This window comes from Kogia breviceps, chromosome 2 (assembly GCF_026419965.1).
Source record: "Kogia breviceps isolate mKogBre1 chromosome 2, mKogBre1 haplotype 1, whole genome shotgun sequence".
Classification (NCBI taxonomy): domain Eukaryota; kingdom Metazoa; phylum Chordata; class Mammalia; order Artiodactyla; family Physeteridae; genus Kogia; species Kogia breviceps.
Genome location: NC_081311.1, coordinates 26,093,491 through 26,105,620, shown reverse-complemented (window position 1 = coordinate 26,105,620; position 12,130 = coordinate 26,093,491). Strand labels below are relative to the sequence as shown.

Below are 12,130 nucleotides of genomic sequence, written 5' to 3'. Positions count from 1 at the left end.
TTGGTCTTTTGGTGACCTCAGCAAAGTCATGGTGCATGGAATTTGCAGAGGCCCCAAACCTGAGGCTTCTTCTGCAGAACACATTCAGCCAAAGGGCTGAAGGGACTATGAACTTTTCTTGGTGAGGCCCCCAAATCTCTGTTTCTTTGGTCCTTTCTGTGGCATCCATGTGGACGAGGTGCATGTATTTTCCCGCTTCCTCGGGCAGGTGGCCCCGCTTCTCCTGTCTCGCTCTCTTTGTTTTGAAATTAGTACTGTGCACATTCCTAACAAGCTGCTGATTATTGCCCTGCAGGAGAGTATGGTCATGCCTGGCTAATATGTCCAGCTGCTAAAAAAGAAAGGCAGAGGTTTAATCTCTCTTTAATTAAAATTGCTGGGCTTTCCTATTTGGTAGTACAACTTTTCTGTATTTATTTTGTTCCATACAGCTTACATTTTAAAATCTGACTGAGATTTGCATTTCATAATCCAGTTTCTGCAAAACTCTAAAATGCAGATGTTCGGCAAAGGAGGCAATACTTGTCTTAGAAAGAAGCTAATATTCCCTCAGGTCTTTGCTCTTTAAAAAACATTGCGGGTGTTTGGGCATACGATATTACTCATGGGGCTATTTGAATCAAATCAGCTGACAGAATATACATGTATACACATATATGTATACATAAATATGCATTTATATGTATGTTTGTATTGTTTCCTCCCCATTTTATTTGCTGGCATCTGCTACCAATTTTAAATGTCACAGATGCTGAACTAAAGTGACTTTTGGCCAAAGGTCACGGAAATGTCATTTGTGTCCTTCTTTTTCCGTAGATCTTAGAGATTTCTTAGTTCTGCCCATTCCATCTGATCTAGTAATGAGGAAATCCACTTTGTGGGTCCAGGCCTTCGAGGTGCTGGCATTACAGTAATATGATACCTGATAAATGGGGGTTGAGCTACACCAGTGATTTCCAGCCAGTTCCACAGGGTGCCTGGTGGCTCTCAGGGAGGAGGCTGGGAATGTTTCTTTATTGTGTCTTTCTAGCTTACTAGCAAATGAAAGGATCCCTAGGTAGGATGAATAAAATAAGCCAAGACAAAAAAAAAATAAACAAACAAAACAATTCTGAGAAGGCATAAGAGGAATTAAAATTGAAAGTCTTTTTCAAAATTATTGTCATAAAACCTTGGCACATAAATTTGGCAACAAAACATGAACTGCACTGGGAGAAGGCCACTTAAAGTCTTTGTTCTCCTTGGTGTGAAGACTCGCACATCTCCCCACATGCCGATGAAAGGTGACTGTGCTGGTTCCTGTCGAGTTGCAGAAGAGGTCCCGGAAACCGTTCTGCTGCTCCAGACTGTGGCTGTGGTGCCAGGCAGCGGGTTCCTGGCAAAGGAGAGGGTTCATCTCTCAGAGAACAGAGGGCAGTGGGTTGAGAGGAAGCTGACTGGGAGTCTAGATACTTTGGGAGACCAGAGAAATTGCCCTGTAACCTTCCTCAGGAGAAAATAACAGGAGATTGAGAAGCACTGCCTAAGGCCTCAGACGGTGATCTGGCCATGCACAGGGTCTGATCAATAAGAAAATTGCCCTTTAAACGTTTTGTTTTTATAATCTTAAATTGTAACCCACCGAAGGGAACACCATTTCAGAAGTATCTGTAGATCTGGGGCTAAAGCCCAGGGATACAGTGGGATCCCTTGTTTCACGGACTGTTCCATCCATCAGCCTGTGGGAAGTTATCACACGTACAGAGTAGCTTGATCCTGAGGGTAGGCGCGTGGTGGAGAGGTCTGGGATGACACTTATGGGAAAGAATATAATAATGTTAACAAGCCTCCTTTTTCAGGCACTTACTGGGTGTCAGATGCCGTGCTAAGCACTTTATAGACCTTATCTCATTTTGAATCTCCATAAGACCTTACGAGGCGGGTGCTATTACTATTCGCCTTTTACAGATAGGGACTCTGAGGCAAAGTTGGGTCATCTGATCAAAGTTGGGTCATCTGCTAAATAGAAAACATCCGATAAATTAATCTGCCTTGTTCTCGTAGATAAGTGGAAGCAACAAGAGGAACTGCTGTTGAGTTTAATTTTGACTAACAATGGAAAATTGGTTCATGACATGAAAATTGTAGAGAAAGTGGTTACATGAAAATTTTAGGAGAAAGGGGACTCGCCATATGAGGTTCCTTGAATACTTGCCATGTTTTGTTCTGCATGTCATATTTTAAGAGGGACTTTGCTGGGACTTTCTTGGAGGTCCAGTGGTTAAGACACTGCACTCCCAATGCAAGAGGCACGGGTTCGATCCCTGGTTGGGGAACTAAGATCCCGCATGCCGTACGGTGTGGCCTTAAAAAAAAAAAAAAAAAAAAAAAACAAAGAGGGACGTCTGCTGAATGGACTCTCAGACAATGGTCAGGATGGGGTAAGCGGGGGGATAAAACATGTGAGGTGAACAGTTGAATCATTTAGCCCGGAGAGGAAGAGACTTAACTATCTTCAGACTTTTAAGGGTTATTCCAAGTAGCAGAGGAGTGCAAGGCATTCCGTAGAGCTCCACAGAGTGGAGGAGAGTGAAGTTGGGGAAGCTGATGTTGATGGGTGTGATGACAGACTTTCCGATAGTTTAAGGGTGGGACCAGCCGAGGGCCAGTCAGGGACACATTGCAAAGAGGAGCCAACCATCAGGAGGGAGAATTGGTCCCCTTCAATCCCGTGACATTGTGCAATTCAGCGTGGGCACCCAGTTGATATTTGTGCAATAGGTTTGACTAGAAAAGCAAAAATGGAAGAAGCCCGGGCGAGGGTGTAGGTTTTATTTTTAATGACATTTATTAGAAGCTATGGTGAACATGCCTCTAAAAGCAGCAACACTTAGACTCACCTGGATTTCCTTTCACTTTGTTTTAATGAAAGAGTACTGTCGATCTCATTGAAGACTCCCCCAGCACTTAAGGTGACCTAATCAAACTGGCTCAGGGTTTGGTGTCTTCCAGGGTTCTTAACAATCCTGAGATGTCCTCGGGCTGCCTGACAGGGATTTTACTGGGGTCAGAGGCAAAGATAACAGGTTTGGCTGCCAGGTATGGCATGAGCAGACAGAAGCGTTTTGATCCCTTTAAAAACATGTACTGATTGGGGTTTCCCTGGTGGCGCTGTGGTTGCGAGTCCGCCTGCCGACGGAGGGGATGCGGGTTCGTGCCCCGGTCCGGGAAGATCCCACATGCCGCGGAGCGGCTGGGCCCATGAGCCATGGCCGCTGAGCCTGCGCGTCCGGAGCCTGTGCTCTGCAACGGGAGAGGCCACAATAGTTAGAGGCCCGCGTACTGCAATATGTACTGATTTATGAACGTTCTCAAGAGTCCTCTGTTTTTGCTTCTGGCAAAATAATGCAGTGTTGCCTTCCTACAGCCCATGTTTCGTATCAAGTAGCTTCTGTGTCTCGGACCTCGCCTCCCCAGCCTGTGCTCCTGACACCGTGTGCAGCCACGGGGTCTTTGCTATTGGAAACTCGGAGGATTGGGTCTGCTGGCGTGGCCGGGGGCCGGGAACGTGTTGCAGGAGAAGCCGTGAGCGTGCTGTAGGAGACCCTGCAGCTGAGCTGCATGGCCGAGGCGTCTGGTATAAGTTGATTGAGCTTGTCTATTCATTATTATTGGGAAAATAAAGAGCTTTGAGTTGCATCTACCTCACTTAAAAGGCAGTTGGGTTTTTTCTCCTTTTCCAGGTGAAAACAAGTCACCTCCCCGCCCATGCGGCTTGAATCACTCCGACTCTCTCAGTCGCAGTGACCGGATCGATGCGATAACGCCGACGTTGGGGAGCAGCAACAATCAGCTCAGCTCTTCATTCCTCCAAGTCTACATCCCTGACTACTCGGTGCGAGCCCTCTCTGATCTCCAGTTTGTTAAGGTAAGAGGAGACAACGGCTTGGCAGGACCCAGCAGGCGGCGGTCAGCTTCCACCAAGAGCGTTTGGCTCCGCGGCCTCTGCACCGAGCCTGCCTTGGTCATTTTGCAGGCGCCCTGCCTCCAGCTCCTGTGCCCTGACTCCGGCTGGGGAAGAACGTCGGTCTCCTTGGCTCTGTCCAGTGAGCTGCCAAGTCAAATGTGGCTTTCTCAGGGAACGAGAGCTGGAGGGGATGAGAAAATGAGTAAACGTTTCCAGCCGGTCTTCACGAGAGATGCGGCTCTTTTCTTAGTCTGAAATAAAGATGGCTTTGGGGGGGATGAGCCAGCTTTAGCTGATGGAGGCCATTTTCTATGTGAAATGTCGAGACAGAACTTGGAAATGGCTTAGATATCAGCAAAAAGTGGCTTGTTCACTAGAAACAACTTGAACTTTAAAAAGTGGCTCAGTTTATACTCAAGGATGGTTTTTCTTCTAGAGCAACTGCTAGGGGCCCTTCGGGGATCGTAAGGTGTAATAAATACCATGTGGAGACGAGAGCCTAAAAATAAACATGATCTCGGTTTGTTTTCTGGCCTCAGATCTCAAGACAGCAATACCAAAATGCCTTGATGGCATCCCGGATGGACAAAACTCCTCAGTCTTCAGACAGTGAAAACACTAAAATTGAATTGACTCTGACGGAGCTGCATGACGGGTTGCCAGACGAGACGGCCAACCTGCTCAATGAACAGAACTGTGTGGCGCACAGCAAGGCCAACCACAGCCTGCACAGCGAAGGCGCCATCTAGAGCCCCGGCCTCGGCCTCCGCATCTGACCGTGAATCCCATTAGTGTGCGCTTGTGTGCCATGCTGCATCCTGCACCGTCCTGAGACCAAAGACTTTGTCCCCTTCCTGGAAGCAGCAGAGGAGGCCGGGGAGGGCAGGAATGGAAACTGGAGACGTGATATCGACAGCCAGGGCGTGGCATTCGAGATCATGGAGATGAATTTCTTCCACCCAAATAGAATCATGTTTATTTTTTCAGCTGTACCTTTTATCATTATCCACTCTCCTCCTCCCTCGATTTGCATGAAGTTGGAAATTGTTGCGATTTATTTTTTTCCGAGAGATCATGTTTTTAAAAAGTGTCTTTTGCAGAGTTTTAAATTGTTCTGTCTGAACTCTGCTGTGACCCCACGATGTAACCTTAGAAGGATGGACTTGTCCCTCCGGTGGCCTTCCTTGGCCCCCGCCCCAGGGAGGGGCACCCTTCCTCTGTGCCCCAGTGGGTGTCGCTGTCGAACTTCAAGGATGAATGACACAGACCTGCCCAGGCTGTTGGCCCTGCAGGGTGGAGCCTGCACTGGGACCCGCAGCCTCTCTGAGCTCAGTGTTGTTTTAAGTTAATGTTTAACGGTGTCCCTTTCCCCTCAGAAAGGTTTAACATTTGCTTGGAATGTGATTTTGCTCCCACTCTAAGGAATTTTTATCACCAAAATGAATGTTAATGGATTTTAAACCTATGGTTTATCTTTGCAAGAGGCGAGGTGGCTTCACCCCAACATTCCCACAGCCTGGGGCCTCCAGCTCAGCCAGGCCTCTTCCGCCCCAGCTTACAGAGCGCCGTCACCCACCGCCCCGTCCTTGCTCTTGTTAACCCACGATGCTGCTACACAGATGCCAAATGGAAATCTTCCACAGGGCCCTCGAGTAAACTCGTGGTGTGGAGTCCACGCTCCTGCCCTTCCCGCTGGGATGTATGTCATTGTCAGAAAAGGAGTCAGACCTTCCAGCTGTGCTCTGTGCGCCCTGCCAAGAAGGCACGTCTAGACCCATGTGTCTAAAGGAGGGAACACTGGAGACTGCCGGCACCTGCCCCCTTCCCCCCTGACCCTGGGCCCGCGGGGCCCAGCACTGGCTGTGTCCCCGCCAGAGGACCTCTGTGTCTCCCGCCTCAGACGTGGCCCACGCCAGAGAGGCTGCCCATACAGCCAGGGTCAGTTTGGCCCCCAAACAGGGATTCAGAAACCAAATGTGTGTTGTGGCCATTTCATGTGTGTCTCTGTCTTCTTTTACTATCAGATTCATCACGTGTAGTGAAATTAACATCAGGAGGTATTTCTTGAGTGGATGAATTCCTAACTCTCTTATCTGTGTTTTAAGTGTTAACCCGAGGGATATGTGCATTTTGTCGGCAACATTCGTACACTGAAATGACTTCCTACTGACCACAGTTTTCATATAGACCTGTCAGTCCTCGCTGCGTCCAGTCACTAGGCGAGAAGATAGCATCTTCTCCACTGGGTCTCACTGCACGAAGGGAAGCCCTGGGGCTAAGCAGCAGTTTCTTCTCCTTCCTCCAGGTAGGACTGTGCACCCCAGGCTGCACGCTGGCGGGTGGGAGCTGCGGTTGGGGAAGAACCAGCAACACGCTGGGCTTGCCTCCCGGTGAGCAGCCTGGTGGCTCCAGTGTCATGTGCGCACCTGGCGCAGTGTTTCCCCTGGGATGTTGGTCCTAGAGCATCTTCCTCAGAAGGTGCCGTGCCCCTTAGTGAGGGAAGTACTGGTCTCACCTGGTAGAAGTCACCGGGTGCCCCCTCAAGGGGCTGAGTGGCCTGCTGTTGGCACCCAAATCACAGCGCCGTGGGATGGTGCTCCCACCGCGGAGCTTGACGTTAGTGGAACCCTGTACTATGAGTATTTGCTTTTATAAACAAACCCATCCGAGTGTAAAGGTCTCACTTTCCGAAGATGCGCCTAGCTGAGCACGTCAGTATGACATGACACGGGAACTGGGATTATCTGTAGGGGGTGCAGAAATGAGAGTTCCCTGTAACAGAGTGAAACCTGGGCCTTGCTGGGGGAGGAGGCTTCTGCCCCAGCCAGCACGCCACGCTCTGGGCCGGGACAGCAGTGCCGTCCCTGGGGTCTGGCGCAGCTGGGCTGCCAAGCCGTGGTTCCTCTGGCCTCCTGGATCTTCGCCCGTCAGCTTCCCCTGGCCTATCTCCTTTGATCTGCCTCTCCACACGCAGTCCGTCTCCGGGCGCCTTGCTACTGGAAGGAGCCTCTGGAATCACAGTTACTGTGCTGGATCTTTTTTGGAGCCTCACTGCTGCTCTGTGAATCCTAAAGCCCTTTTGAGAGGATTCTAGCTGCTGGCTCCTTGACTTCAGGGAGAAATGGTTAACGTTTCCATACTGTCTTACCTGCTCCGTGTGTGGCTTTTTGAAAAGTCCTCTCTATAAAGGAGCTGGCACAGGGGGGCTTTGCAGTAGGGCTCCTGGAGGATGAAATTTTAGCCTCCCAAGTTCGTATTTATTTTCTATAACCTACTCTTTACCTTTGATTTTTCACACTGTTTTATAACAACAGGGAATCCCAAAAAAGTGCTGTCTGGTCCCTGAAGGAATGAAGGCTACCACTTGGCTCCAGTTATATCTGCTTTGGGGAAGGCTCAAGACCCTTCAGATGGTAACACTCAATATCTGAGCGACAGATTCCTCTTTCAGGCCCCCCACTTTCCTTCTGGAAACTAACTTCAGGCTGTTGAAGGAGAAATGCTGGCTCATGGCTTCTGTGGGGCAGCAGGAGAATGATTTGGGGAAGATGTCTATGCAGTTCATGTCTACAAAGTAAATGGGAGTAAGGCAGAGAAAGACCATCAAATAGTTGAGATCTTGATGTGCAGCTGCCAGTCCTTAGCACTACTGGTGGGTCGTCCTCTTCCAGGGCTGCTGGCTTCGTAAGCGTGGATGGGGAGCGGGCTGTGGAGCAGACATAGGGCCCGGGGTCCTGAATTCTGTGGGACCCCCATTGTCAGGCCAGGGCCTCGCTCTCCTTTTCAGTGGCCCCCGCTGCAAGCCCTGGCTCTGGGGGACCAGACAGGGCCTCCTCCTGCTCCTAAGCAGCCACTCTGGGCATCCCGAAGCTTCCTCCCGGAACTGGATTCCTAGTATCCAAGTGTTCCTTGGACAATCTGCTTTCTCTTCATAAATGAAGGGGACTTTCTTTCTACTGCTTTAGAGGTGCCCTCCCTTTAATTCTGTTTCACATGCATCAGGCAAGTCTAAAATCATATGTTTAAACTCTTAGGAAAACAGAACCTTAAGATTTGTGTATGGAAACTGGGATGTTAATCAACTAGCTTAAGCCTTGGTTCTTACATAATTTGAATGTGAAAGGTCACCCCATGTAACTCTCTTTACCCCTCCTTCCTGACCTCACTCTGGAAGAGAGCTCAGTGCCCACGCTGACGGTGTTGTCTTCCCCAAGTGGGAGGAGTAGGGCATCTTGCCATTTTCTAATAGTTCAAGGAGCTTTTGTGCAAATGTTGAATGCAAAACTTCACACTAATATGGAACATTAACTGTGAATATATTTACTTGTGCTATCCCCCGTATCACACAACTAAAGGTCCAGCTTTTCCAAGTCTAGGAAAATAGTGCTGGATACAAGTAGAATTGCATTTCCCTTAGGAAATGAAGCAACGGGAATGTGGGCTTAGCAGGGACCATGAACTTCTGTCCTCAAATTACCTCAGGTTGAGGAGCAGACCTAACTAGGCCCTGGCCAATTGAACCTGTATCCTGGCTGGTCAAAAACCAAACCAAAACCCAACCCTGTCATCTTCTGAAAAACCAGCCAGGGATCTGACCATCTTTGCCTTTCCTGGGCCAGGAGACCAGGATTCCTCCAGTGTTCCCCAGGGCCCGGCCCAGGCAGAGGACTCACCTGGCTGGTACAGGAAGGTCCTCACCTGGTTCCCTGGGATTCTAAGCAGAAGGCCACCCAGGGAGGGTTGGCTTGTGCATGTCACACGACACAAGCTCCTTGCTAGCACGAGAGCAGGAACTGTTCCCTCTCAGCTTTGATCCCGGAGACGGTTTTTCTTGCAGAGCATTGAAGACTGCGAGGCTGAGCTGGCAGTTCAGGGAGTTGGAGGCTTCTGGGGCACCAGTGCTCACTCTCTTCCTTGAGGACACAGGCTCTTGTCCTGGGTCAGGTGTGGTTCTATTCCGCTCTCTGGACTAGTGGTGCTTCTGTCTAGCAAGGGCATCTTGGTGGGCTGCAGGTTAGCCCAGAATTAGGAGGGATTTAGAGAGTTCAATATGGAAGTGATCTGGGGCTTCAGAAACTTTTCCCATGTAAGTGGATCAGTGAGCAACCTACTCAGTGGATTTTTATACCTCAGGGCCATTTGCAAATTTTTATCTTTCCACATTTCTTTTGTATTTGCGTGGGCTGATAGGAGAGGTTGAGTTCAGAGGATTCTAGGATGATGTTCATTTGCCTTGGTTTGAGGATGTGCGGGACACCCGCACCAAGCTTGCTCAAGGCTGTGGCAGTGGGCCCTCCTCCTGCAGCACAGGCGGGCACCCTTCCTGCAGGGAGTGCTTACGTGCTGCTTTTCCTTCTGCCCTGCCTGAAGATGCCAGAGCCCCTGTTCAGTCCTAAGAACAGGAGGAAGATGGCAGTTCACAGCAGCTGCAGAACTTGGAGCAGCTTTCCTCCCACTGTCTTGGGCTGGAGACCTTCGTTGATTTTCAGACCTTTGTGGTTGGCTCAGCTCAAGTAAGCTTTCTCACTGTATAGGCTACAGCCACTGATGTCATCTCAGAAGAATTGTTTTATCAGGCTGTACTTGAAGCGACATGGAAACGAAGGTTCTAAGTGGCAAGAGAGTAAAGTTCTAGGAGTTTGTATGCCGAGGTTTATATGTACGCAGATCCAACACATACTATACGACTGGAGTGAGTACACATTTTCAAGTTTCAGTACCCACTGGGTATTAAACATAAACGAATTGGAAGAATGACTGGGAGTATTGTTTTGCCTCACTTGGCAGGGTATCTTCCAGCATTTGCACACATCTGACCAACATGGATTCACTCGAGAAGGGTTTGTTTTGGGGCCAGCTTCCTCTTCAGACTCACCCTGGAGAGAACTAGCAAATGGACCTGGTGGGCCTTGGAGTACCTGCCCTTTTTGTTGGAGGCCCAGGCCCCTTGGATATAAACAGCTGGTTTCAGGCTCCCAGAGCAGAAGGGAGAGGGAGAAAAGTAAGGCCTCAGGACTCTTGTTCCCCAGAGAGCCCCAGCCTCGCTCCTGATTCATTACTTCCCGTGTCTAAAGTCTACTGTGAAGGTGGAATGTGTCAGTCCGTTGACTTTTCTTGTTTCTGGAGTCCTTTTAAGTCCACAAATGTATATGCTTTATTTTATATTATTATTTATTATGTACATACGCCTCTACTGTTAGTACATCGTCTACGACTAAGATGAGATCTGTTCTGGAGCCCCTCATCCATGGAGCCTAGGGTTCTGTTGTCTTTTAAAGTGGGTGAGAAGGAGCGGTTTTGCTTTTGTCTTAAACAGGTTGCTGCTCTTATGTTGGTCCTAGTGTCCCGGCCCCTTTTATTGGGCCCACCTCTATTCCTGATGGCAGGTGTTTGAGATGAGGATGGTGGAGGCAGGTCTTTACTTCATGGCAGGGCCTCTCAAGTACCTCTGTGAAATACTTTAGAGGTGGTTTCCTGGTGACTGGGTCTATTCTCTGGGTAACGGTACAGTGTGGCTGTGAGGCCAGAGCCTCCTTCCTCACTCCCACACTCCCAAGCCAGGTTGGTGGCCTGGTCCCACAACAGTGATGATCTCTAATTCCCACCTTGGATTGCAGAATCCATCTCTCTGGACCATGGAAGCTGCCTGCCCACCTGGGCTTCTAATATGCCTTTTCTTGGTTTTGAGGCCCAATGCCAACACTGCCTTGGCGCCTCAAATAAGACCCTGCTTTGAGTCTGATTTCCATCCTCTTTAGCCTTTACTCACTGTATCATAGTGTACATTTCATGCTTTGTAGCAGTGAAGTTTTCTGAACACAGTATCCAGAGCTGTGTATATAAACCTAAATAAGCACAAATGACATGTACAGGTTTCATGAGCTGATTGTCATAATGAATGCATTTTATAATTCAAATGATGTTGTAGATTTACAATCTCTCCTATTTATTTTGTATCAATTTATTTGTAAATTTTGTGATTGTTTTAAAAAGTTTTTGTTCATTTCTATTATTCTGTTTAGATAAATGATTTCTGTTCACCCTTCTAGCGAATGTGTGTTCCCTCTTTCCCCTGTCACCTATGCAACACTGGCCTCGGTCTCCTGCCTGGTGGGAAAGCTGGGATTGGTGGTCGGCATGGTAACACAGCAAGGCGTTTCCTTTGGCCGTACACCACCAAGTCTTATGTTAAAAGACAAGCGGGTGCTAGAGCTGAGCCTCCAACTTCCAGCCTGGTACAGCCAATGCCAGGGGTGTGTTCTCTTTTTCGAGGATTGTAATCTGTCCCCCATCAGTTCATTTTAGATAAAGATACTGGGGCTACCCACTCAAACTGCCCCAGACATTTGCCACTCAGTCACTAATAACACACACTTCAGCTGGCAAATCTCTAAGCTGTTTTTTCCTAGGCAAGACCAGAGGTCTCACTCAAGCCTCCCAATTGGCTCTTAAAGATGAAAATGGCTCTGCAGATCCTTCTCTGCGACGGGAAGCCTAGGAGAATGGTTGCAGCAGGCACAGATGGTCCACCCTCAAGTTAAAAACACTGGGCGTGAGTGTGGTGAGTCATGGTCAGATGCTCTTCAGGATTCAGGGGGCCTCCCAAGTTCCCTGATAAGCTACATCCTCTTCCATTGTCCCTTCTGTTCCTTCTACCCTCCTCACTCATGTGACCGGACTCTGAAGATCTTCCGGTCGAGGTTCGTGGCCCCTCTGTGATCTGTTCCTAGACCACATTCTTTTGGAATCCTTCTTCCTTCCACTCTTAGTCTCTGTTTTTCATTCTTCTGAGAATTGAGCCTCTTGATGACCGGTCCCTTGTTTTTCCTGCCATATTGTTTTAACCATGATGTTCTCGGTCTGTTTTACTTACACTAGTCCTGTGGATGGAGACATTTTAGTGAAGAACTGCTGACATTGGCTGAGACATTTCCTCACCCAACCAGTGCTCCCACCTCCCCAATCATCACCCCCAATCTCCCAAAAGTGGAACAAGGTAGATCTACATTCCAGTGAAGTATTATCTTCTTGAGAGCCTGTTAGAAGCAGAGCAGAAAGCAGCAAGCACTGCTGCGAAGGGAATTCTCTCTCTAGCACGTCTCCTCCCAGTTGGCTGCTTTGCTTAGTTTTTCCTGCTTTACTCACTTTGTCTAGATGAGTCCTGAGCTCAAATGAGGAAACTCT

The 12,130-nt window shown here is 48.8% G+C and overlaps 1 protein-coding gene across 2 annotated transcripts in view; it reads left to right on the top strand.

Annotated features, from left to right (window-relative positions):
* CNNM2 (cyclin and CBS domain divalent metal cation transport mediator 2) overlaps positions 1-5,036 on the top strand; it is a 142,510-nt gene extending 137,474 nt beyond the window's left edge. For both annotated transcript variants that reach the window (XM_059054085.2, XM_059054084.2), the window contains 2 exons: positions 3,723-3,907; positions 4,486-5,036. In XM_059054085.2, the coding sequence (XP_058910068.1) occupies positions 3,723-3,907; positions 4,486-4,695 (395 nt within the window). In that variant the 3' untranslated portion in view covers positions 4,696-5,036. The remainder of the gene's footprint in view (positions 1-3,722; positions 3,908-4,485) is intronic.
* The last annotated feature ends 7,094 nt before the right edge of the window (positions 5,037-12,130 follow it).